Below are 27,509 nucleotides of genomic sequence, written 5' to 3'. Positions count from 1 at the left end.
AAAAAAAAAGAAAAAATCCCATAAGCCTTCCCAACTACACTTAACAAATTGATCCCTCTGAAACTACTACACTCACACTTGTCCCCTTTTCCCTTGTAAACCAGAACTAAACAGGCACTCCTCCAGTCCTATGGCACTCTACCCTCTTTTAAACAAACATTAAACAACCTTACCAGCCAGTCCACCACCGTACCTTCCTTTTGTAGACACTCCGCATGAAACCCATCTAACCCCGGTGCCTACCCTGCTATCATTTTAATAACTCCACCTCATCTTTTATTTCTCCTCCATTTTCCTCGTTCATCACTGTCATTTTCTTAGTACCTCCTGTTACAACTACTTTTCTCTCCCTCTCCTTCTTCACATTTAGGAACTCCCTAAAATACCCTGCCCATCTTCCTCTTACTGCCATCTCTTCCATTATCATCTCTTCATCTGCACCTTTTACCTTTTTTCTCTACTTGATTCGTCTCCTCTTCCTCTCTTAATTTCCTTCCAAAACCTCTTTTTATTACTTTCAAAATTTTCTGTCATACTCTTCCCCCATTTCATGTCTGCTCTCTTTTTTGCCTCCTTTCTCTAATGCATAAAATGTATAAAGCATAATGGATATATTTCCATTCATCTCCCAAATACCTGTTTCCAATACTTCTTATTCCATTGACTGTATGAGGTGGAAACATGGAAAATAAGAGAGGAGAGAAAGAGTTTAAATGTGTTTGAGATAGGTTACTAGGCTGGATAGATTGAGAAATAAGGTGAGGAGGAGAGTGGGGTGGAAAAGGAGTTGGGAGATAGGGTTGCTGGAAGAGTATTGGGATTGTTTGGACACATGGAAAGAACGAGTGAAGAAATATAAGTAAAAGAAGTGTGAAGGGCAGAGGTGGATGGAGGAATATGAGGGGCTGACCAAGGATGAGATGGATGGATGGATGGGGTAAAAGGAGCATTGGGAAAGATGTCTGTTGAGGAAGAAGACAGAAGATAAGGGTGAGTGGAGAATGGTTGTGTATGGATGATGCTGTAATGCATGGAAGGGGATGGGGGTTGGGGAGTATATGTGAATGATATTGACACAGTCTGAAAGGATTTCTCCCAGTCTTCTCTAATTCCGTAAAAGGGGATGGAATTGAGGGGGTCATCAATTAAATGAAGCTGTCTTGCTGTGGATGTTGTGTCTTGTGTTACTTCTGATCTGGGGTATTGGATGAGATGCAGAGATGACCCATCATCTGGGAGGAGCCATGAAAAGAGGGAGCAGTGGTGAATGGGAGTGGAGTGTGTGGGGATGAAATGGGTGGGAGTGGAATTATGCCTTTTGACTTTGGATACCTCCCTTGTAAGAGGGAAAATGCCCTTGATATATGTATTCCATTGACACTTGTTTCCTTTACTGTGTAATATACCTTCACACCTATTCCTTTGTTCACTGCCAATGCAATTCCATGTTAACTCTACTTCTTCCAGCTTCTCATTCTTTATGCTCACATTCAACTTGCCATCACATTATTCATAGAGCCCTAATTTGTACTTTTGTGTTTTCTTTGTAGTCCTTTTTTTTGGGGGGGGGGGAGTTTGAAGAAGTGTTTAGCATCATTCTGATTTCTTTTCTTTTCTCTTTTGTGCGAATGATATTTTGATGCAGTCTGAAGGGATTTCTCCCCATCTTCTATTTTTCTGCATGAGGGAATGGAGAGGAGGGGTTGATGATTAAGTGAAGCGGCCTTGCTGTGTCTTGCTGAATTGCTTCTGGCCTAGGGCAGTGGGCAAGATACAGGGATGACACAAATCTCGGCTTGAGTAGCTAAGATGAGAGGGAGGAAAGGGTGGTGGATGGGAGTGGAATGGGTGGGGATGAAATGGGTGGAAGTGGGTGTGACTTTTGACCTTGGCAACCTCCCTGGTTAGGGGGAAAAAGCCCTTGGTGTAATGGATGGAGGTATTTCACAGTTGTCTTGGGCAAATTGTGCTATATTAACCTCTTCAATAGGAGTCGAACATTTGTGCACAAATTTTAGGCTGCCTGATGCAGATGGAGAGATGATAATGGAAGAGAAGGCAGTGAGAGGAAGGTGGGCAGAGTATTTTAGGGTTGCTAAATGTTAAGGAGGATAGGGAGGGAAAGGTAGTTGCAGTGGGAAGCACTAAGAAAATGAGTGATAAGTGAGGAAAATGGAGGAGAAATAGGGAAAGATGAAGTGAAAGCAGCCATTAAGATTATGAGAGCAGGTAAGGCACCTGGGTTGGATGGATGCCATGCAGAATGTCTGAAAAAAGGAGGTACAGTTATGATGGACTGGCTGGTAAAGTTATTTAATGTTTAAGAAAGGGTAGAGTTCCAGAGAACTGGAGGAGTGCCTGTATGGTTCCACTTCGCAGGGGAAAGGGGGTTTAAGTGCGAGTGTAGTAGTTTCAGAGGGATCAGCTTGTTGAGTGTAGTTGGGAAGGCTTATGGGAGGGTCTTGATTGAGAGGATTGGGAGAGGAACAGAGGGAGTAGTTGGTGAGGAACAGTATGGTTTTAGGACAGGTAGGGGTTGGGTAGATCTGATTTTTGTGGTAAGACATATATGAGAAAGCTATAGGAAAAAGTAAGGATGTTTTTTGGTTTTGGATTTGGAGGAGGCTTACGACAGGGTAGACAGGAAGGCACTGTGGGGGGTATTGCGGATATATGGGATGGGAGGAGGGCTGTTAAGAGCAGTCTGGAGTTTTTATGAGAGTGGTAGAGCTTGTGTTAGGATTGGAAATGGAGAGAGTGGGTGGTTTGAGGTAGGGGTGGGGCTTTGTTAGGGATGGGTTGTATCACTCTGGCTGTTCAATCTGTACATGGATGGGGTAGTGTGAGAGGTGAATGCAGGGGTGGTGGGTCAGGGGTTGGAGATGGGTAGAGAAGGTGGAGAAAAGTGGGAAATAAGCCGGTTGTTGTTTGCTGATGACACTGCGCTTGTAGCAGGATCAGAGGAGGGATTGCGGAAGTTAGTGACAGAGTTTAAGAAGGTGTGTGAAGGAACGAAGCTGAAGATAAATATGGGCAAGAGTAAGGTGGTGAGATGTTTAGGGGGAGAGAGTGGCAGCAGATTGGAGGTGTATTAAGGGAGAGAGACTGGAAGTGGATAGTTTTGGATACTTGGGTGCAAATGTGGCAGAAAAGGGAGGAGTGGGGGTGAAGGTAGAATGTAGATTGAGAGAAGCGAGTAAATGCCTTGGTGGATTAAAAAGTATAATGAGAATTAGACATTTGGGAGTGGATGCTGCATGAGAGGATGGAGAGGGGGGGGGGGTTGCCGATTTAATGAAGTTGCCTTGCTGTGGATGTGCTGTGTCCTGCAACACTGCTTCTGACCCAGGGCAGTGGACAGGATGCAGGGATGACCTGTCATCCAGGAGGTACCAAGATGTGAGAGAGGGAGGAGGTGGAGGGTAGTTGAGTATGTAGGGGATGGAATGGGTGGGAGTGGTTTCTCTGCCTTTTTCTTTTTAGCTACCTCCCATGTAAGGGGGAAAAAAGCCTTTGGTATGCATGATGATGCATCATAATATGCATGGTATAAGATATAAAGTTACAGCTGTAATATTTTAATTTCTCATTCTCTTTCACCCTGAATATTGACTGTGGAAGTCACTCAGCTACAACTACAAAATAAATATAATCAGGATGCTGATGTCTTTGTCCTTGGATACCCATTCCCTCACGATGCAAACATCAGCATCTTTGTATGTTAGGGGTTAAAGGAATAATAAGTAAACTAAAACGTGATATTATTTCTTTTATTCAATTTGGACATATGAGTGACACAATGTCATGCTGTTTTTATTTTTTTTGACCTATGATAGAAATAGATGAAAATATACATTGTAACTGTCAGTAATACCGCATTCAAAAAATAGACAAAGTCTGTCCTCTAAACACATGAAAAATGTCTGAAGTCTCTAAAACATACACCACAAGTATTTGAAGGAATGGAACTCTGCATTAAGCAATGGTTTCTGTTTGACTTTCTATTACAACTTGCATATCCACACCATTTGTCCACATCCCTTATGGCTCGTTCCAGATGAGCAGTTTGGATTCAGTGAGTAGGAGAGGATCCTGCCATGTAATACACAAACCATCCACACACTGCTTCTGAGTAAGTACACGTGGAATGACCATAAGTCCAATACGATGACATTCTCTTCCTGAGCTTGTCCTCCAGTGACTCTCCATTTACCCATCTGGAATGTGCTATGCATTCTAACCACACTAATGTTTTTCCTGTCTGAAAGTGAAGATTTGTTTATATATATGCAGTAAAGGCCCAGGTGGTGATGGGTGCTGCTTTTGTTGTTGCCGGATGAGCAATTGTAAAGCAATGGACTGTCAGGTACGCTACTTCTGCTGCAAACCAAATTTGTAACCTAATTCTCCAGAGTAGATTAAAATCTTCATCTTGTAAATTATATATAAAAAAAAAAGATACCTATGGCAACTGCAAACGCTACAAAATCTCCCACATAAGCACTACTCATAGACTGGATTTGGCAACCATTAAACCAAATATATTGACATTGCACTAAGAAATTCAAATTCAAATAATCTATGTTGCACACTTCATATCACTGCTGCACTCTTCTATTCCTCACCACAATGACAAATCAATACCTCAGAGCTAAGAGCCTCTTACTATTTTCTTACACTGAGAAATAATGAAGAAGAAATCAAAATAAATATCGATCTAGTTAGGAATTCCAAGAAATTTGCATTTTGCCTATACTTTGAATAACTTGAATAACTACCTTCATAACTGCATGCTAATAAATTGCTGTTCAGAACAGCTATATACCTCTTAAGTTCAAAACTGGATACTAGAAACTCTTGGCCCTTAGGTGTTGCTCTAGAATGGAAAACTGAAATACTGCAACCACCTCAACACAAATCTCGGCTTGATAAGCTACATTGTAACGATGATATGTTACATTTGCTAATGTCACAATCATTGGGAAGAAAGAGCTGCTGACATTTCTATTGCAATATCTGGATTTGAAGGGAATTATTGAGCGAATAATCACAGGGCTTTCTCATTCCATGTAGTCTTTAAATATCTATGATAAGCTCGTACTCTTCTTATTTTAGATCCTCTACATTAAGCATGGTTAATAAAGTTGTGTATCATGCAAGATGACACTACAGGGCTGCCCCCTAGTCTCAAACTACCAAAGGGATCTAAATGACAAAACTGACAAAAATGTTACAAAGTCTGACCAGCAGATTACCACAGGGGTTACATATTCAACTACAACCTAACTTTAGCAGTGTACAGCTCTTTCAAAGTTTAAGGTACCCTCATTGCACACAGGGGCTGTACTGAAAGTAATAAGCAGATCCATTTGATATTACTACACATTTTCCTAACAAATATCAGGGGCAAACAAGTACTTGGCAATCTCATTAAGACTACTATCAAAACTGTTTGCCAACTGATATGGATAAGAAAAAAAACTGATGTAGCTATTCTAAATGGATCCAGTACAATCTGGTAAAACCCGGAGGGATACCCTGTGGGATACCCTGTGGGGGGAACCCTGAGGGAATACCCTGAGGGATACCTGCTTAAAGGAACTCAATGAGCATTAGCTTAAGAAATTTTATGTACGTGATTCTGTTGCCACATAACTAACTGTTAAAATTCTGTTCAACTCACCATATCGAGGAAGAGTATGGTAGAACAGAAAGCCTCATTTGTTTGCTTCTGCTTCGCTTGCCAAAACTTGCTCTCCCCTCCAAACTCCAGCAACATTTCCTCACCAACCTGAACACCTTTTGCCTAATCACTCCTCATCTTAATTCAAACCAAGCCTCTATAATGGTGTAAATCTTACACAGCTTCTGTAACATGTCAATTCTGTAAATCAAACAATTCAGGAGGTCTTGCTCCTTTCCATCCCTATCACATAAAACCTGTTCCAACCAATCAACCTCCTACACTTAGCTAGGACTGCACTCGAACTGAATCTCATATTATTCAGGTGGGACTGCACTCAAACTTCTTCCCGAAAAAAATCAACCCAACTTAAATGGAAGGAAGCTGTATATTTGTTTACCCTTTGAGGAATGAATATTTTTCTCAACCGAGTAGAAATGTTTGGAATTAGCCAGAATAAAACTCTGTGACATAACTAGCAAAACAGATTGATATAACCTTTAACCCTATGAGATGTAGAGGTTTCTTCAACCTGAACAAAAATTGTCTGGCATTGGCCAGAATATAACACTTAGTGTGATGCTACTCTTCAATGGGTTGAGATAATCTTTCACCCTTTAAGGAGCAAAAAAATGTTTCCCGAACAGAATAAAATTGTCTGGGATCAACCAGAATAACTTTTAAGTGCACAACAATGCTCCTAAATGGATTCACTGGTGGATTCTAAGTAGGCCTAGGTAGAGAACTGCAGATTTGGTTTGCGCTTCAGATATGGGCAGTTAATTGCATATAATTTTTTTTCTTTTTTTCTTTTTACTTGGCAATAAACAATTTGCTAATTGACAATTATATATGGTTCCTTGCTGCTAATACCAACAAAAGAAGTAAATTCTGGAAATAACTCATTCACAACAACTTCCAGATTATCTAAACAACTTTCAATATGACGTTTCTCCCAAATATTGCAAGCAACTTGGCACTTTATCTTGGGCCACAGTATCAAACCCACTTTTTCACATATGCTCCCTATATTTGCATACACACACAAACAACCAATCACACATGCCAAGCATGTCCCACATGTACCGAGTCAATCCACTACTGTTTTAGTTGCCGAGTTGGACCAAGGTGGGAGTGTAGCACAAGCAGTGCTAGAAGTGCATACTTTGTCTTCGCGTTTTGGCCTGACTGCCATTGGTCACCTTATAGTTGTGGTCCCGAGTCAACATCATTCCAGGGCACGAAAAGATTGAATCAACTGCAAAAGAAGGAAAAGGAAATATATTAATGATAATTTATGATAATGATGAAATGAATAAATACTGGTATGTTCAACACATGTTTGGAAGAAGGTAAGAGGGGAAAGGGTGGTGTGTGTGTGTGTACAATCAAACCCTCCCTATTCTCAAAGAGACCTGAGAGGAAAAGCAGAAGCTAGGTATAGTTAAAGTTAGACATTGGCTCTGCATTCCTCTATGAGTGGAGATCTGTCTGAATATAGAAGAATGGTGCACAACTCTGGTCAGCAGGGGTCACAAAGTTGTTACTCCAACTCTCATGGGCAACATGTGATTCAAGACAATGGTGAATCACACCTATGGTATGTCTCTTAATTCAACACTCACCAACTGCCACTTGTGCAGATGTTTGGACCCAGGACATAAACCCACTTAGGGAATTGGCTCAGGACACAAAACGCCACCAATTCCTGTAGTTGTGGGCCCAAACATCCGCAGAAGTGGTGATTGGTAAGTGTTGCATAGAGACCTAGGTGTATATGAAAACTATCTATCCCATTCCCACAAAGTGGGAAGTGAAAAAACCCCTGGTAGGGCAAGCTATCCCCCCCCCTCCTCTTTAGGTCTATGTGTGGGTCATCTCCCTGCCTGGCCAAGGCTGTTGGGAATCCAATGCAAGTAGCAAGCAACAAATCCCAGGGATGGAACTCATGAGTTTGACATTGTATCAATTGGGCTTATATGTATTTACCTAGTTGTATTATATGGGAAGGGGAGCTATGCTCGTGGTGACCCGTTTTTCTATCTCGCAAGATCAAGTTTGTTCTTAACCTCTTCACTCCGGGGCACATCGCACATCTGGCAGCATTAGCTGCCCGACGTGCGATGTTGCGTCATAATCGCATTATAAAAAATAAAGTCAGTGCTTAATCATTCATTCTCTTTCACCCGTGTATTTTGATGACCATAGAAAATTGATGAAGCCAGTTTAGAGAGAATGGAAATTACGTAGGTACGACTACAATAAATATAATCAAGATGGCGACGTCGGCATCATCGAGTACCCACTTGCTCCTCATGCCGCCTACGTAGGCGTCACCGTATGGAAGTGGTTAAATTGTTGTAATGTGTGTGTATACGAGTATATATATGTATATATATATATAAATATATATAAATATATATATAATATATATATATATGGAACATAAGAGAGGAAGGGTTTAAATGTGTTTGAGATGAAATGCCTGAGAAGTATGGTAAGGGATAGGCTGGGTAGAGTGAGAAATAAGGTGAGGATCAGTTTGTTGAGTGTAGCAGGGGTGGAAGGGGAGTTGGAAGATAGGGTTGATGATAAGAGTATTGGGATGATTTGGACACATGGAAAGAATGAATGAAGAAAGATGAGTATGTGTGGAAGGTAGAGGTGGAGGGAGTGAACAATGATGGGGTGACCAAGGATGAAAGGGATGGATGGGGTAAAAGGGGCACTGGGAAAGAGGAATGTCTGTTGAGGAAGGATGGAAGACAGATACACCTAAGGCATACACCCCATATATACTGTGTGTGTATATATATATATACACCAGTACACATTTGAAGAAGGGAGGTATAGTAATAGTGGACTGGCTGGTGAGGTTGTTTAATGTGTGTCTAAGGGAGGGTAGAGTGCCAGAGGACTGGAGGAGTGCCTGTATACTTCCACTTTACAAAGGAAAAGGGGACAAATGTGATTGTAGTAGTTTTTGAGGGATCAGTTTGTTGAGTGTAGTTAGGAAGGCTTATGGGAGGGTTTTAATTGAGAGGAACAGAGAGGAATTGATGACCAGTGTAGGTTTAGGAAAGGTAGGAGTTATGTGGATTAAGTTATTGTGTAAGGCAGATATAAGAGAGCTTTAGAAGAAGGTTAGGACATTTTTGTTTTTTATGAATTTGGAAAAGGCTTATGCTGGGGTGGACAGGAAGACACTGTGGGAGGTTATTTGGTATTTGGGGAAAATTGCAAAGGTTCAAGAGTGTTTATGAGAGTAGTAGAGCCTGTGTTAAAATTGGGATCAGGAGTTGAGGGAGGTATATGCGAGGGTAATGGGTAATGGACAGGAGACAGTTAACAAAAATGGAGAAAAGTGGGAGGTGCGAGTTGTTGTTTGCCAATGATACGGCTGTTGTGGCAAGGTTAGTTGAGAAGGTATGCAATAGGAGAAAGCTGAAGGTAAATGTGGGTAAAAGGTGATGAGATGTACAAGGGGAGAGGATGGCAGGGAGTTAGAAGCAAGTCTTAAAGGAGAAAGGCTGGAGGAAGTGGATAGTTTTAGGTGTCTGGAGGTGATAAGTTGTAGGCTGAGAGAAGAAAGTGGTTCCTTGAGAGATTAAAAAGTGTCATGAGAAATGGGCATATGGGAATGGATACAAAGAGGAGACTACATGAAAGAATGATAGTGCCAATGCCATTGTATGGGGTGGAGACTAGGAATTTAAGAAAGACAGAGAAGAGAAATTTAAATATGTTTGAGATGAAATATCTGAGAAGTATGGTATAGGTTAAGGTTGACACAGTGAGAAGTGAGGTGAGGAGAAGAGCTGGAGTGAAAAAGGAGATGGCAGATAGGGCTGATGAAAGAGTATTGGGAAAGAATGAGAAATAGTAGTAAAAGAGGTGTGGAAGACAAGAGGATGAGATGGATGGATGGGGTGAAAGGGACTTTGAGCAAGGGAGAAGGCAGGATATAGGGTTGAGTGGAGAATGACTGTGTACAGATTATACTGTGATGAAAGGATGGGAGGGGCCAGGGGATAGGAGTAAGGAGTAGTTATGTGTGAATGATATTTTGGCATAGCCCAAGGGGATATCTCCCCATCTTCTCTATTTTCCATGTGAGGGGTCACTGATTAAATGAAGCGGCCTTTCTGTAAATGTACTGTGTCTTGTTGCATTGCTTCTGACCCATGGCACTGGGTTGGAGACAGGGATGACCCTTCATCCACAAAAGGAGGAAAGGCTGATGGATGGAAGTGGAATGTGTGTGTGGTTTTTTACTCAGGTACCTCCCTTATAAGCATGTGTGTGTGTGTATTTACCTAGTTGTAATATACGGGAGGGGAGCTATGCTCGTGGTGACCCGTCTTTGTATCTCTCCGCATCAAGTTTTATCTTAAAATCTTGTATAGTGTTAGCACATACTGTTTTGTTGTCTAATTTGTTCCATGTATTTATCGCTCTGTGTGGGAAAATGTTCCTTTTCAAGTTTTTTCTATAACTATCCTTTTTCAATTTTTTTCCGTGTCCTCTTGTTTTACCGTTGTCCCACATTAATAGGTCGTTCCTGTCTAAAACTTCCATTCCTTTCATTATTCTGTAGATAGCAAATCTACTCTTTCTCTTCTTTGTTCCAGAGTTGGTAGGTTCAATTTGGATAGTCTTTGCTCATATGTTAGTTCGGCGAGTGTCGGTGCTAGTTTTGTTGTCGCTCTTTGTAATCTTTCTAGTTTCTTAATATTCTTTTTGGTACTGGGTGTCCAAAGTGATGCTGCGTACTCGAGTTTTGGTCTTATTAGTGTAGTAAGTATTTTCCTTATCATTTCTTTGTCCATATAGGTAAATGCCACTTTGATTGCTCTCAATAAGTTGTAGGTTTCTCCGAACATCTTGTTTATATGCTTATCTGGTTTCATGTCCTTTCCAATCATCACTCCAAGATCTTTTTCATAGTTTGTTTTATTTATTTTTTCTTCCCCAATTCTGTAATCTTTTGATATTCTATTTTTACTCTTTCCAAATTCCATTATGCTGCATTTCTTAATATTGAATTTTACTTCCCATTTTTAGTCCAATTCCATATTGTGTCCAGATCTTGTTGCAATGAGTTGCAGTCCTCTTCCGTTTTTACCTTCTTAAGTAATTTTGCATCATCTGCAAAAAAATTTATATAGCACTCCACGCCTTCATTCATGTCATTAACGTATACAGCGAACATGATCGGTGCCAGTACTGATCCTTGCGGGACCCCGCTTTTTACTTCTTCCCAGTTGGAGAATTTTTCTCTAATTACAACTCTCATTTTCCTCCCAATCAGAAAGTCTTTCATCCATTCCAATAATTTTCCTCTGATGCCACCTTTTGACTCTATCTTATTTATTAGTTTCCTATGAGGTACCTTATCGAATTCCTTTTGCAGGTCCAGAAAAGCACAGTCTGCCCATCCATCTCTTTTTTCTATTATGTCTACTAATCTTGAGTAAAAGCAAATCAGATTTGTTGTACAGGATCTCCCTTGTCTAAATCCAAATTGATTTGGGTTCAGTATAGATTTTTCTTCCAGGTACTTAACCCATCTGTTTTTGATCACTCTTTCACAAATTTTTGCTATTGTGCTTGTTAGTGAGACCGGTCTGTAGTTAGATGGATCTTCCTTATCACCTCCCTTATAAATTGGTACAATGTTTGCTTTTTTCCAGTCCAATGGTACTTTTCCTTCTTTAATTGATGATTTAATTATATCATATATTTTGTCAGTTAATTCTTCCATGCATTCTTTCAGTATCCAGTTTGCTATTCCGTCTGGGCCATGTGATTTTCTGACATCCAGGGTTTTAATTTGATCACTGATTTCTTTTTGTGTTTCGTTTATTTCTTTCATTGCTGGGGATAATTCTCTCTCTAACTTCACTGTTAGGCGAGTTTTCTATTGTGAATACTGATCTGAAGTGGTTGTTCATTATTTCAGCCATTTCCAGTTCTTCTGTAAATTCTTTTTTATCTTGGCGCAGTTTTTCTATTTCTTGTTTGTTTTTCAGTTTTCCATTTACATATTTGTAAAATAGTTTGGGTTCTTCTTTACATTTGTCTATTATCTTTTTTTCGTAATTTCTCTTTTCATCTCTGCGTATTTTTACATATTCGTTTCTTAGTTTGATGTATGTTTGCCATTTGCTTTGTTTCTTATCTCATTTCCATTTTTTCCAAGCTTTGTCCCTTTTTTCCTTTGCTTCACTACATCTTTTATTGTACCAGTTCTTTATGTATGCCTTTTCCATTTTTTGTTGTGGTACGAATTTGTCCACTCCTTCATTATAAATTTCTTTTAGTATGTTCCATTTTTCTTCTATCCCTGTATCTTTGTTTTGGAATTTTTCCCAGTTTGCATTGCGAAAGAATGTTTTAAGTTTCTCAAAGTTTGTTTTGTTATACATGGGTCTTCCTATTCTATGTTTAACATTTTTGCTTTGGTCTGGTTGTTCTTTCAATTCCATTTCTATTAGTACATGGTCACTTTTTCCTATCGGAGTTTTGTAAATAATATTATCGATTATCTCAGGTTCTGTTGTAAGTATTAAGTCCAATATTGAGGGTTCTTCATTTCCTCTATATCTAGTATTTTCTCTAATCCACTGGGTCATTGTGTATTCAATGGTCAAGTCAAGGAGTACATTGCCCCAGTGTTTCTCTCCCCCTTTCACTGTCATATCTTCCCAGCATATTTCTTTTGAATTAAAGTCACCCATAATTACTGTATTTCCTCCATCCTTCAGTGTTTCAATTAGTTCTTCCTTTGTATCATCTAGTAACTCAGCGTGATCCCTCTCTGACCAGGCTTGTGTCTTAGGAGGTACATATACCACTGCAAATTTTCTTTTCTTCATTTTTTTTACCTTCGACTTGTACTATAATTGATTCTACATTATTTTTTCCTTCAGTTATTTTTGTTACAGTTAAATCTTTCTTGGCCAAAATTAGAACTCCTCCGCCCTGTTTGTTCTTTCTATTCTTTGTCCAACAGTTGTATTCTCCTTGTCCCACAGTGTGGGGTGTTAGTATGAACTTTAATTTGGTTTCTACAATTCCCATTATGTCTGGTTTTTCTAATACTAGATAATCATTTAATTCGTTTATTCCTGAGATTATTCCGTCTATATTTGTGTAAGCTATTTTTAGTTTCCTTTCTCCTCCTCCCCTTCTGTCTTCTTTGTTTCCATTTTCTCTATGTACTTTTTCCTCAGCCTCATGTCTATCACTCTCCAAAAAAACTCCTCCTTTTCTTTTTCAGTTCTATTCTCATTCTTTTCATTTGCCTCATTCCTAAGTTCCTTTTCTTTCTCTTTTTCTTCCTCACTCATTTCTTTTTTGATCCATATATTTTTGTACTGTTCACTATTTGCTAGTCTCATTGTTCTAGTTAAAATTTCTTCTACACTTGATTGCGATCTAAGTTTTACTTTTAATGGTCTATATAGCTTATCTTTAGAGTACTTGCCCATTCTATGAGTTTCCTCGATTTCTCTGTCCCAGCCTAACTCATCTGTTTGTAACTCCTTTAGTATTTCTTTGGCAATCTCTTTTTCTTCCTTTTCCCTCTGGTATCTTGGTACATTGTGCTTTTCTTTAATGCCATAGACTACTATACATCTTTTTCTATCCAGTGTGTCCCTAACTAGGTTACTTTTCTCTTTAATAACCTGAATTACAGTTTCTTTTGTATTATCTTTTACTTGTTGTTCCATTATTTTCTTTAAAGATATTTCCTGACTTTCCTTCTCAATTTTCCACTGTTTTTTGATTTCCTGTAGGTCGTTCTTCCTAATTCTTTCCTCCACCTTTTCGGTCACTTCTTTCATTTGACTTTTGATTTCTCGTTTCAGAACCTCGTTCCTACTATTATCCTCACTTTTCAACCTCTCATTCTCACCCTTAAGCTGTTTTAATTCTTTTTTCAACTCGTCTATCTCCCTATTGTTTTCCTCGTTGGCTTTCCTTAGGTTTGATACTTCCTGGTACATTATCTTATATTCGCATTTAAGTTCTAATAGTTCATCTACGATATCACTTAGATCTCTACTCCTCATTATGTGAGTGTATGGATGATTTTTAGCCTGAAGGGCCCTACTTTGGTTGTGCTGTCTTGCTGTATTGCTTCTAAGCCAGGCAGTGGGCAGGAGACAAGGATGACCCTTCATCCAAGAGGAGCTAAGATTAGAGGGAAACGAGTTTGTGGGTGAAAGTGGAATGGGTGGGAGTAGGTGCATGCTTTTGACTTGGCTTCCTCCCTTGTATGAATGTAGGTGTATATATTTTTTCTTTCATTTTCCTAATTAATTTTTATTAAACTTAACTACTCACTGTCTTTTAATGTGTGGATGGTGTGGCCTAGAGACTCGAAGAATGGATGCTTCAATGCCACTGAAGCAGATATCCTCTTCTTGGCTTCATACTGAAAAAATAATAATCAATTAATCTGTTACCATGGTTCTATCTTGCAGAAAGCCTACAGCTCATAGGAAACTGGGTACAACTACTGGTTTAATCTATAGGCCACTCAGTATCAAGATTTTGTAAAGTTGTCTAGAGTGAGAGTGGGGCAGTGAAAGATAAGTTCTGTGTCTTCTGTGTGGCAATTATATCAATCTCTGTTGCTAGGCAAATAATTCTAAATTGAGTAGTATTTCAGTACTACTTGATAAACTAAGTATAGATATGTTACTTCTACTCTTGTGTCATTTTTCTATTGGGTTGATGTCTGGGGTTGTCTCAAAGTACTGACTTTGTTCATTTACCTGATCTGTGTGTTTAGATTTTTGGACAGATGTGCTGTAGAATACTGGAGGTACGGTGTTGAAAATGACTAAGTAAAATGCTGTAATCTTTGGTTGCCTTGTGTGGTCCAATGTTAGGGGTCACTATGTTTGATGGTCCTAGCATAGAACTGCCCATCATTCTAATGTGCTACCCTAAGGGGAAGATTATGATTTTTGGGTTCCACATAAGGAGAGTAGGCAGACTAGAAATTACTGCCTTTGTCTTCCTCCTTCTAGCTCAATGGTTCTCAACCTGGGTACTATGGCCCTCAAAGGAGCCATGACAAGAATTTTAGGGGGCCATGGTCTGCTGTTACAAATTATACATTTCTATATAATGTGAGTAATCAGAGTATAAAAAAAGAACTTTCATCACTCCATCTTGGTAGAGGGAATACAAGATAAGTATGATTGTCACTTTTTTAATACAGTAAAGGGTTTCTCTTCATCAATATTTTATTATTTTTTCTTTCTTCACTTTTTTTTTTTAGGGTGGGATTTGGGAGAAAAATGAAGGAGAGCCACACAAATATTAACAATTTATGAGGGGGGGGAATGGGAGTGAAAAAGGTTGAAAACCACTGTTCTAGCTGGTGATGTGTAAGCAGCCCCAAACATACCAGACAACAACATTCCATTTCTTCACAGAAATCTATGAAGGAGCCCTTGGACAACTGCTAGTTGCAATGGAAGCTTGTCTTATCCTTCACTACCCCTTTTCTATCATCTCTCTATTCACCAATTCTAAACCCTTTCCTACTTTCTGCAATTTGCATTCCTCTCTTTCCTCCAAAGGCTAAGTTTTCTAATTATGTATGGAACTGGCAATTGCCAACAAGTCTATCAAAAGAAATACCATGCAAAGACAGGGCTTTGTATGATGTTTCAATAGTTAGTTTTATGTCCAATTCCTCTTCCTTACAATATTTAAAAAATTCACCATCAAGAAAAATGGGAACTGCACAGGGTTAACTCTAAATCTTGAGACATAACAAGATTTACCGATCTTCAGAAGAAATAAAATCATCAAAGAAAAAAAGAAAAAGAGAAAAAATATCTTTTGCAGTGACAAAAAATTTAACAGAAAAAAAAGGAAGATAGAAAGAAAAAGCAAACAGAATAGAAAAAAAAAAAAAAAAAACACTTACCAATAAAAATTTATTCAATAATCCTAATGCTGAGTCATGTGCAAGCCTCGGTGCACGTGCCATGAGTGGTTCTCCAGGATATGTTGGGAATGAGTATTGTGTGTACTCCTCTATGCTCCCAATACCTGGCCACGTTGCTTCTGTTGGTGTGCCCAAGGTGCGAAAAATTAGGTGGAGTTCATCCTCTACTGTGGCACCAGGAAACAGCGGCCGACCACTTACCATCTCGTACATAATGCAGCCAACACCCCTGCGGGAAAAAAAAAAATTATATATATATATATATAATAATAATAACACCACACATATACCAAAGGCTTTCCCCCCCTTATAAGGGAGGTAACCAAAAAACAATGGCATAAAAACCACTCCCACCCATTCCATCCCTAACATACTCCACTCTCTTCCCTCCCCCTTACCTTGGCACCTCCTGGATGACAGGTCATCCCTTCATCTTGCCCATTCCCCTGGGTCAGAAGCAGTGTCGCAAGACACAGCACATCCACAGCAAGGCTGCTTCATTAAATTGGCAACCCTCCATCCCCTCATGTAGAAAAGGAGATGGGGAGAAATCCCTTTGGGCTATGTCAATTTATTTCCCACACATACTCCCTCACCCCTCTATCCCCTACCTACTCCACCTCATGCATCACAGCATCATCCACATACAACCCTTCTCCATTCACCCCTATCTTCTGTCCTCTTCCGTCCTTCCTCAACAGACATTCCCCTCTTTCCCAATGCCCCTTTTACCCCATCCATCCATCTCATCCTAGGTCAACCCCTCATGTTCACTCCTTCCACCTCTGCCTTCCACACCTCTTTTACTAGTCTTTCTTCACTCATTCTTTCCATGTGTCCAAACCATCCCAATACTCTTTCATCCACTCATCTCCCAACTACCTTTCCACCCCCATTCTACTCCTCACCTCCCCATTTCTCACTCTATCCAGCCTAGTAACTCCTATCATACTTCTCAGGCACCTCATCTCAAACACATTCAAACTCCTCCTCTCTTCCGCTCTTATGTTCCATGTTTCTGCCCCATACAGTGCTGTCAGCATAATCACCCCTTCATACAATCTCCTCTTAGAATCCATTCCCTAATGTCTATTTATCATAACACTTTTTAATCCCCCAAGGCATTTACTCACTTCTCTCAATCTACATTCTACCTCCACTCCTCCCTTTCCCACCACATTTGCACCCAGGTATCTAAAACTATCCACTTCCTCCAGTGTCTCTCCCTTCATACTCGATAATAATAATAATCACTAAAAAAAACATGGGTAGTTCTAAAAGCATATAGACCAAAAGTTCACCAAAAATCCTCTAAACATGGGTAGTTCTAGCAGCACATGGTTTTGAAAGTATTCTAAACCAAAAGTTCCAACACAATAGTATCCTGTGCCCACATTACCAGGAAGCAAAATGCTCCTTATTCTTTACTCCTGAATTACACATCTTTCTTTTCCATATGTATCTATGTACCCTGTGTGTGATGGTCACGAATGGAAAGATTGAATGGTTTTATATGAATATGAGGCTACACTGGAGTTGGTGGTTAGTGAACATAAATATGAATTGCATGGTAATGGAGATTAATGCAAGAGTGATCAAGGTTTGGAGTTGGTGGGTGACAGTAGAAGGGCATGGGACACAGTTCTTATGTCTAATTTTGAGGACAGACTCCAGCAACTGGTGACAGTTTTGAAGGTTGTGTGAAGGGAGAAAGATGAGACTGAATGTGGGCTAAAATAATGAGGTGTAAAAGAAACAATGATGGCAGATTAAATATATATGTAGCGAGTGAGATGCTAAAGGAAGTGGAGAGTTTCACGTATTTGGGGTTGCATGAGGCAGTGAACAGATATGAAGGTGAATTAGGAGCGAGTAAATGGATGGATGAAATGAAAAATGTTATGAGAAACCGGTATTTGAATGTACATGGATAAAGTGGTTATATGAAGGAGTGATTGTATCCACAGTGCTGTATAAACCCTAGACTTGAATATATGAGAGGCACAAAATAACTAGGTTAATACACATACATATATACCAAGGCTTTTTCCCCCTTTCAAGGGAGGTAGCCAAAAAGGGAAAGGCATAAAATCACTCCCACCCATTTCATCCCTAAATACACTCCACACCCCTCCCACCCTCCCTCTCATCAGAGCACCTCCTGGATGACGGGTCATCCCTGCACCTTGCCCACCGCCCTGGGTCAGAAGCAGTGTCGCAAGACACAGCACATCCACAGCAAGGCCGCTTCATTTAATCGGCGACCCCCCCTCTCCATCCCCCCTTGCATATAAGGAGAGGACGGGGAGAAATCCCTTCGGGCTGCGTCAAAATTTGCTCACACATATTACCTCACCCCCCATCCCCCACCCATTCCTCCTCATGCAATCACAACATCATCCATATACAACCATTCTCCACTCACCTCTGTCTTCCGTCCTCTCCCTTCCTTCCTCAACAGACATTCCCCTCTTCCCCAAAGCCCCCTTCACCCCATCCATCCACCTCATCCTAGAACGTCCCCTCATGTTCACTCCCTCCACATCTGCCTTCCATACCTCTTTTACTAGTCTTTCTTCACTCATTCTTTCCATGTTTCCAAACCATCCTAATATTCTTTCATCAACCCTATCTCCCAGCTCCTTTTCCACCCCTGTTCTCCTCCTCACCTCCTCATTTCTCACTCTATCTAGCCTAGTAACCCCCACCATACTTCTCAGACACCTCATCTCAAACACATTCAAACTCCTTCTCTCTTCTTCTCTTATGTTCCACGTTTCTGCCCCATACAGTGCTGTTGGCACAATCACTCCTTCATACAGTCTCCTCTTCGCATCCATTCCTAAATGTCTATTCCTCATTACACTCTTTAATCCATCAAGGCATTTACTCGCTTCTCTCAATCTACATTCTACCTCCACCTTCACTCCACCTTTTCCTGCTACATTTGCACCCAAGTATCTAAAACTATCCACTTCCTCCAGTCGCTCTCCCTTAATGTTCACTTCCAGTCTACTGCCACTTTCACCCCTTGTACATCTCATCACCTTACTTTTACCCACATTTATCTTTAGCTTTCTTCTATCACATACTCTCCCAAACTCTGCCACCAACTTCCTCAATTTTCTTTCTTATTTTACTTAATAAAAAGTATCCTGCCACTGGCAAAGTTGAACCAAGGGCATGGTTCATTAAATTCCACGCTACAAAGCCCTCTGTGAGGGGCACCGTCCTAGCCTCCCGATAGGGGGGAGTGTGTGACGTTAAACCATATCAATATCTGAATGACATAGAATTCACTTTCAATAAATTTTTTTTTGTTCTATTTACTTTTCTCTGAAACAGTTAATGCAGTAAACAAGTTATAACAATGAGATATTTATTAACAACTTACCACATATCTATTTGAGTAGAATATTCTGTAGAACCCAATAGTACATCCGGCGGTCGATACCAAAGAGTGACAACTTCATTGCTGTAAGTCTTGGTAGGGACTGACTTAGCACGAGCTAAACCAAAGTCTGCTAACTGGAATGCAAAGAATAATACTTGTATAATATAATACTAGTACAAGAGAGAGAAAAAGAGGAAGAACAAAAGAGAGAGGTAGGCAATGATATAGCAAACAGGCAGATACTATCCGCTGTGATATAAAAAGTTCTTACCTTTAATTCTCCTTTGTCGTTAATAAGAAGATTTTGAGGTTTGAGGTCTCTGTGTAAAACTCGTCGCTGATGGCAATAAGAAAGTCCTCTTAATAACTGGAACAAAAATATCTGAAACAAAACAGTAGTTCATTTAATATCACAAAGCATGTTAAATTTGTTTGGTAATTAATCTATATCTCTGTCTATGTATATACCAAGGATTTTCCCCTTACCAGTGAGGTAGCCAAAGTAAAAAGACATATACCCACTCCCATCTATCCACCCCCCCTGCAAATTTCATAAGAAATATAAAATTTGCATGTTAAATAACAATTTTTTTAAAAATCACTAACACTTATTTTACAAACAAGCTAAAAGGTACATTAATTGAAGATGTCTCATTTCAACTTAAACTTTCCCTACTCAAAAGAAAATCTGAAATCATAAAAGCAAATTGTGATTCCAACTGATTTTTATCATGGGAATTTTTTTTTTCTTCATACGTTTGTATATGTAAAAGGGGAATGTCTGTTGAGCAGGGAAGTGAGAAGGCAGGAGATAGATGTAAGTGTACAATGGTTGTGAATGGACTATTAATTGATGCAATCCAAAGGGATTTATCCTCATCTTTTCTATTTTTACATGAGGGAACAAGGAGGGAGGGTTACTATGTAAATGAAGCAGTGGAGCCAAGCTGTGGATGTGCTATGCCTTGCTGCATTGCTTCCAACCCACACTGTGGGTGGGGGATAGGGATGACACTTCATCCATGAAGATTTAAAATAAAAGGAAACAGATGGGGTGAGGTGGGTATGTGCTTTGGCTTGCTATCTCCCTTATACTGTAATGGGGAAGAAACCTTTGGTATACAGATAGATGGTATGTACAGTATGTTTAAGTTAAGAGTAAAATGTTATCATATCTACGATTGAGTAAATTCTTGAGGGGATGAGTGGGGAGGGTCATTATGAAATGAATTAGAGAGGGTAAACCAACTTTGGCTGGGTGTGGGATGGTTTAATGCAACTGGACACATGGAAAGAATGAGTGAAGAAAGACTAGTAAAAGAGGTATGGAAGGCAGAAGTGGAGGGAGTGAACATGAGGGGACGTCCTAGGATGAGATGGATGGATGGGGTGAAGGGGGCTTTGGGGAAGAGGGGAATGTCTGTTGAGGAAGGACGGGAGAGGACAGAAGACAGGGGTGAATGGAGAATGGTTGTATATGGATGATGTTGTGATTGCATGAGGTGGAATGGGCAGGGGGATGGGGGGGTGAGGTAGTATGTGTGAGCAAAATTTGACGCAGCCCGAAGGGATTTCTCCCCGTCTTCTCCTTTTATGCAATGGGGGGATGGAGAGGGGGGGGTCGCCGATTTAATGAAGCAGCCTTGCTGTGGATGTGCTGTGTCTTGTGACACTGTTTCTGACCCAGGGCAGTGGACAAGGTGCAGGGATGACCCGTCATCCAGGAGGTGCTCAGATAAGAGGGAGGGTGGAGGGGTGTGGAGTGTATTCAGGGATGGAATGGGTGGAAATTATTTTATGCCTTTCCCTTTTTGGCTACCTCCCTTGTAAGGGGGAAAAAGCCTTGGTATATGTATATGTATGTATGATAAAATATTACATTTTATTTGAATTTTGTGATTTGTTTGATTTAACATAAGGCTGGTCCAGAGTTCTTTTTTGACATCCAAAAATACTTCTTAAGAAGCTGTTAATCTCAAGAATGTACAGTACAATCAATGAACCCCCCCTAATTTAATTCATGCACATTTTTTTATTCACACAATGCCTCTCAGTCCCTATATATCGTGTAAATTAAGAATCACCTTCCAATCTCATCTTTTAAGATTTTCTTTAGGTTACTGCCAGACAATTTTATTTGGTTTAAAGGGAAACCTCCTGGTGAGTCTCATTTAATTAATGGACTGAAGTCTAACAACCTAAAATTGTACCCTAATCAATGCAACATGATCAGGGTAAGAACATAAGAATAAGGGAGAGTGCAAGAGACTATAAGGCCTACACTAGGCAGTTCCATGTCCATTACTACCTGTCATCCCCATCAGTAAACTAGTTCTTGCCTATTTCCTTCTTCAATCTAATTTTGTCCAATCTAAACCCAGTACTGTGAGTCTTGACCTGTTGTCCTGTTAAAGCCTTTGATCCCCTTGAACACCTGTATTTGATCACCCAAAACTCTGTGTCTTTCCAGATAGTGTAAGTTAAGGTTCCTAAGCCTCTCCTCATAAGGTAAATTTCTGAGCCCCTGTATCATTTTGGTCAGCTTAGTGGGATGCTTCTAGATGCTAAAGGGTTAATGGTGATAGTACATACATACATATACCAAGGGCTTTTTCTCCCTTTACCAGGGAGGCATCCAAAATCAAAAGGCATAATTCCACTCCCACCTATTTCTCCCTGGGACATCCTGTGGGAAATGGTAACTTCAAAATACACTTCATATACACTAACAGACCAATGAAGGTCTTAGGGGCCCTACACATGCTCAGACTTTTACTCAGACTTGTCTGCTCAGACTTTTACTCAGACTTGTCTGCACAAATCTCCTCTACACACATTCAGACTTGTCTGCGCATACATGGTTTGTGCAGACAAGTCTGAGTAAAAGTCTGAGCGTGTGTAGGGCCCTTTAGACTTACCTTAACATTGTTAAGCGAGAGTTGGGCCCCACACTCATCCATGTATTGCTTCAGATCTCTATCTAAATACTCAAATACCAAGGTTAAACTCTTGTCTGTGTGGACAATATCGTGAAGGGTAACTGCAATAGACAAAATGAAAATCATTATATCATACAATGAGAGAAAACACACATGCATGTACATGTGTGTGAACAAACATATATGTGCACATACACAAGTAAAAATCATCAATACAATACAATGGGTTAAGAATAATAAATCTTCATCAAAACAACTCTATAAACCATTTACACTCAAAACTCTACATTCCACATAACACTACTAAATATCATCCAAATCCATGACTGCTTCAATGCCACTTTTAGTCTACATTATAGGGAAATATTGTCCACTTACCTATATTGGCATGTTTGAGGTCTTTGAGCAGTGACACCTCCCGTATTGCAGTGCAAGGTGCCCCTTCTTCATGTTCCAGACGAATTTCCTTAAGGGCTACCAGATTGTCTGTCAGTCTGGATCGCCCCTTGTATACTGTGGCATACGTTCCCTGAAATAAATACATAATTATGAAATACTTCCAAATATTTTGGCTAAATACAAGTAAAACTGTATTATGAATAATGAATTTTCAAATAAAATAATTCAACTTCCTCCTTTGACTTATCTTTTGAACCCCAATTTTTATTAGAAATTAAAATAAATAACATTAAAGGGTGTCATCGGTTTACGACGGCCTCGACTTCCGCAGTTTCGTGTTTACGACGCTGGTAGTGTTTGTCCCCAAACATTCCAATGGCTCATATATATATATATATATATATATATATATATATATATATATATATATATATATATATATATATATATATAGCCAAAATACAAACAATAGTTGGGGAGCGCGACGAGACTAAGAAAGCGCCATTTTTAATTACTACTATTCGCTTTCGTTTGTATTCTTTTTTTAGGGGAAACTTTTTTGCACTTCATTATGGCTCTCAAGTGTAAGGGAGACTCTTCTGATAGCAGTGCATTGGAGAAAAGGAAAGCAATCACCACAGAAGGTGCTTACTTAGGCTGGTTCCGACCTACGCCGAAAATCGGTTTACGACGTTGCGTAGGAACGGGACTCCGTCGTAACTCGAGGACACCCTGTATTGTATCACCTCCAATAGCAAAGCCTACTTACCTCTCCGAGTTTATCAAGTTTTGTGTAGGTTTCCATGCGGCCAAATCCAATTTCTGAGAGAGATTGTCTCCGAGAGGCTCTGGTAAGTGGGCCTTCCAATGCCTGCTTCTCAATAACTGACTCTGGAATGCGTAAGTCCGCTGGCAAGGACAAGCGTTTATTGATGTCCTGAAAACAAATGAAATATGAAAATTATCTAATATTACATTAATCACAAGGAAGATTTATACGCTAGACCAGACTTGAACAATCTGTGAAATGTTATATGTGACCCGCATGCATCTTCTATACTGCATGATAATCATATAAATTTTTGTCTACATCTCATGTGAGAGCAACAGATTATTTCTGATACAGATGCACCTACTTTGATATTCTGAACTTGTCTCTGATGAAGTTTATGAGGTCCAGTCATGTAAAACTCACAATATGAACATTGAACATTTAGATCATAATCTCAGAGCTGCACCATCAATTATTTCTCCAAATTTTATTGCTCTATCAAGAGCAACGAAACCTGCCTAATTAAAAACCGGAATTCTGATTGAAGATGAAGACTAATTACGAAACGCTCCATGACAATTAATCACACAACGTAATTACCCTCTTCTTTTATCCAATTAGTCTGATACTTTTGTTTCACAAGGAATCATCTTAGAAACAAGACCAGAGTAAAGACTATGTACACTTTACTACAGATTTTACCGTGGTCATTACACAACAAACATGTTAGTAACACAAATGCCAAGAAGCCTCATACAGTTACACAATCTTTAAGGTTTTCCCATCTACCAATCTCAATGCTACTACCCATCCTTCCTTGCAACGGACCAAAAACAAATGGATAATAACATTAAATACCCAACTTACAGTATACATCACTGTACTGTGAACGTTACTGCTACTATCATAACTAATCACGATAATAACAAATGGATGATTACACTCGCCTCTTGCGTGGGACGACGGTTCTTATGTCGCATTTTGACATTGACGGGCGATGTGACCTCATCGCTGGCACCTGATGCTTCTTCACTCTCGCCATCACTGCCTATCCGTGGCACCTCATGCACCACACCTGTCCAGGAGAGAGAAAAGGCAACCTTTATTATGAAGAATTGTCACCTTAGTACATCGAATATCAACAGTGGAATAAAGATTAGGTTAGGTTGAATGGGGGTTATACTTATTGTCATCAAGTTATACGATCGAAGAATCATAAACCCTCCTGGATAGCCCACGTGATGAATTGTCACCCTTGGATAGCCCACGTGATGAATTGTTACCCTACGATAACCCACATGAGGAACTGTCATCCTGTAGAAGACTGGGGTGACGATTCTTCACGTGAACCATAACCCATTGACATTAGCCAGCTATGGTCAGTGTACATATGCTGTTGACTATGAACGAAACAATTGCATATAAATAGCTACCAATGTAAAGACACAAATAGACACACACTGCAAGCCGGCACTCCAACTCTGGTGGGCAAGGAATTTTGTGTGTGTGTGTGTGTGTTTACCTAGTTGTATTTTGCGGGAAGAGAGCTATGCTGGTAGTGACCCGCTATTGTATCTTTCCGCATCCATTTTTTTTCTTAAAGTCATTTATAGTTTTAACACTCACTGTTTCCTCATTCAGTTCGTGTGTGTGTGTTGTGTGTGTCGCGCGCGCGCTCATAAGGTCACAGCAACACTCGTAGACCAAGCCATATATGAGCTCTCATCCGGGAGGGTAACAACTGTCGTTCAACACGTGATCCAAGACAGTGATGAATTACACACACACACACACACACTTACGGTATACTTCCACAAGTGTAGTATATATGGGAGCTATGGTCAGTCTCCAATAAATTTGCCTTAAATTTATACATGTTGTTCATCTGGATTTTCTCACTGAGAGAGAGAGAGAGGGGGGTCAGTGTCGCATTTGAAATCCAGTGATGCTTCACTTCCTCTCAGGATCGTCTAATATGCTCAACCTCATCAATGGAGCTATGGTCGAAATCCCCTTTTTTCATTCTTTCTTTTCCCAAGCGAAGATAAAAATAAACAAATAAATTATAATAATAATATATTTGGATACGGGGTGGGGTGGGGGAGCAAGTTGGTGAGGTCACTAATTAAGAAATGGACGGCTTCTGTAAGTTAAAAACAGCCACAGTGCTCGTGCGGCACACAAAAGGACTTTCCAGTCAGCAAACAGCGAGCATTTCTCTCGAGAATAAAAAAGACAGACTTGATACAAAGGGCTGGAATGGCAAGGGTTTGTTTTTTCCACGGCACCAGAACGAGCGAGAAAGAAGACACAGTACGACTAAAAACAGACACTGCGTCCTACGCTGTAACCTATTCCCATCCCTCCTGGTTCGCGTAACGATATTTTCACATTTGGATTAATATTCAGTGACAGATGTTTTTTTTAAGAAAAATTACAATAATAAATAAAATAAATAAATAGAACCAATTTCTCTTAAAGAGTGTTGGCCGGCTTTGGAATCTGGGTGCAAGTGGTCTTACTTAGTAACAAATAAAAACAGGTACTAACAATATACAACTGATACGCACTTGACAAGAACAGTTTTACAGAGATGTATCAGAAGAAATTTCCACAAACAAATACATTAATTAATTAAACTTAATCTTGAAACAAATTTTTACTAAAGCCATACAAGAAAAAATTGAAATTAGTTCTTATTCTCTGCTGCTGTTAGATCATCTTGACTGGAGAAAACATCCTTTCCCTTTCGCAATGAAAAGAAAATATTTAAAGAAAACCTCAAATCACCCATTTACTGCTGTTTAAGCCAAGAGGCGCTGAACTGCATCTTAAGGCGCCACCTTTGCCTTTTGTACTTGGGCCACTTCGATAAGTAAAAGTAATTAAGCTCGAACTTGGGTATATTTACTTCCAATGACTCGTATTCTTACGAGGAAATTTGTTACGAGTTATCGGAGCTGCAGATTGTTTACCGATGACGAACTTGATTGCCAACCAAGAAATGGCAGGAAATCAATTTTGGAACTCACCAGCTCAGAGTACCTTCTGTGGGTTACGTATAATTTTAGTTATTAACTTGTCTATTCATATATTTATTCCTGGCTTACACTAAAATATTTAATTTCCATGGACTGGCAAGTCCTTTCGCCAATTTGATCTATTCCTGGTAGGCTAGTCTCCTTCGCCAGATTTGAAACCGTGACGTCACCGCCACGACTACAACGGCCAAACGCAGGCGTCGTCATAGCCGTCAAGCTATGTCGACGGAAGACACGTTTTTCATCATTTTTTCCCAGATGAAAAACACCTCGAAAACAGACGTCATGGGTGAAGCGTGGATGCGTTTAACGGCACAAACAGTTATTTTTGCCCAACATGCTCGGATAGCCCGGGCAAATGGCAATGAATAGCAACTGGGAAAAGGGGAAAAAATCGTACTGGAGCCTCCATTAATTCTTGCTCGACATATATGTTCATTATTCCTGCCGCCAGGCGATTTTATTTTGCTGAGGGAGGATCCCGACAGACTTCTGGGGTATATATCATAGTATCACGTGCTCTAAGGGACAAAGCACAGAGGCAGGAGACCAAAAAATCTATAATTATATTACTACGATAATCCACTTAAAAGAAACGAAAAAAAAATCTAGTGTTTATATCTGCTTTACAAATCACGGAATTTGCTTAATTACATTTGTCCACCATTCCATATTATATATATATATATATATATATATATATATATATATATATATATATATATATATACAGCAAAGGCTTTTCCCCCCTTACACGGGAGGTAGCCAAAAATCAAAGGCATAGAAACCATTCCCACCCATTCCATCCCCTACATACTCCACTCCACCAAAACTGTCATCCAACAAAATCTAAGACTTAAAAATATATAATAATAATAATAATAATAATAATAATAATAATAATATAATAATAATTGAACAAACACAGAAAACTCTCTTTCAGTATGGTATCAAAGGGAGTGAGGACCAACCAAGCCGAACCTAAGCTTATTCTCTCAAGAGGCTACGCTGCAAGGGCTTTCAACAGGAGATATAACCAGGTACCACGTTCACTCCACTGGGCCAAGCCAATAAGGAGAGAGCTCGGGGTTATCGAGCACGATGATGCAACTTGAGCCTAAGAGATATACAATGAGAGAGAGAGAGAGAAGAGAGCGAGGAAGAGAAGGGGGGTTAACTATTGTCTTATGTAAACGTAACATTGTAGACATGCCCAACGTATTTACAATTCCCTTTACTTCGACCTAATTGGACCGTCCGCTCTGGCCTGAATCCCAGCACCTTCACTTCAACTGAATAAAATCG

General features: G+C 39.8%; 1 protein-coding gene across 1 annotated transcript in view; it reads right to left on the bottom strand.

Moving 5' to 3' along the window:
• Positions 1–3,756: 3,756 nt before the first annotated feature.
• The window catches only part of LOC143021221 (cyclin-dependent kinase 18-like), a 206,662-nt gene continuing 182,909 nt past the window's right edge, over positions 3,757–27,509 (bottom strand). The window contains exons 2-10 of the mRNA XM_076178584.1: positions 24,111–24,238; positions 23,161–23,328; positions 22,371–22,521; positions 21,972–22,093; positions 19,325–19,435; positions 19,054–19,187; positions 15,639–15,888; positions 14,036–14,126; positions 3,757–6,941 (exon numbers count right to left, since the gene is read on the bottom strand). Coding sequence (XP_076034699.1) covers positions 6,835–6,941; positions 14,036–14,126; positions 15,639–15,888; positions 19,054–19,187; positions 19,325–19,435; positions 21,972–22,093; positions 22,371–22,521; positions 23,161–23,328; positions 24,111–24,238 — 1,262 coding nt within the window. The 3' untranslated portion in view covers positions 3,757–6,834. The remainder of the gene's footprint in view (positions 6,942–14,035; positions 14,127–15,638; positions 15,889–19,053; positions 19,188–19,324; positions 19,436–21,971; positions 22,094–22,370; positions 22,522–23,160; positions 23,329–24,110; positions 24,239–27,509) is intronic.

Source organism: Oratosquilla oratoria, chromosome 41, assembly GCF_046742065.1.
Source record: "Oratosquilla oratoria isolate Oo_2021 chromosome 41, ASM4674206v1, whole genome shotgun sequence".
Lineage (NCBI taxonomy): Eukaryota > Metazoa > Arthropoda > Malacostraca > Stomatopoda > Squillidae > Oratosquilla > Oratosquilla oratoria.
The sequence above is the reverse complement of the archived record's forward strand: the minus strand, read 5'-3'. Positions and strand labels throughout refer to the sequence as shown.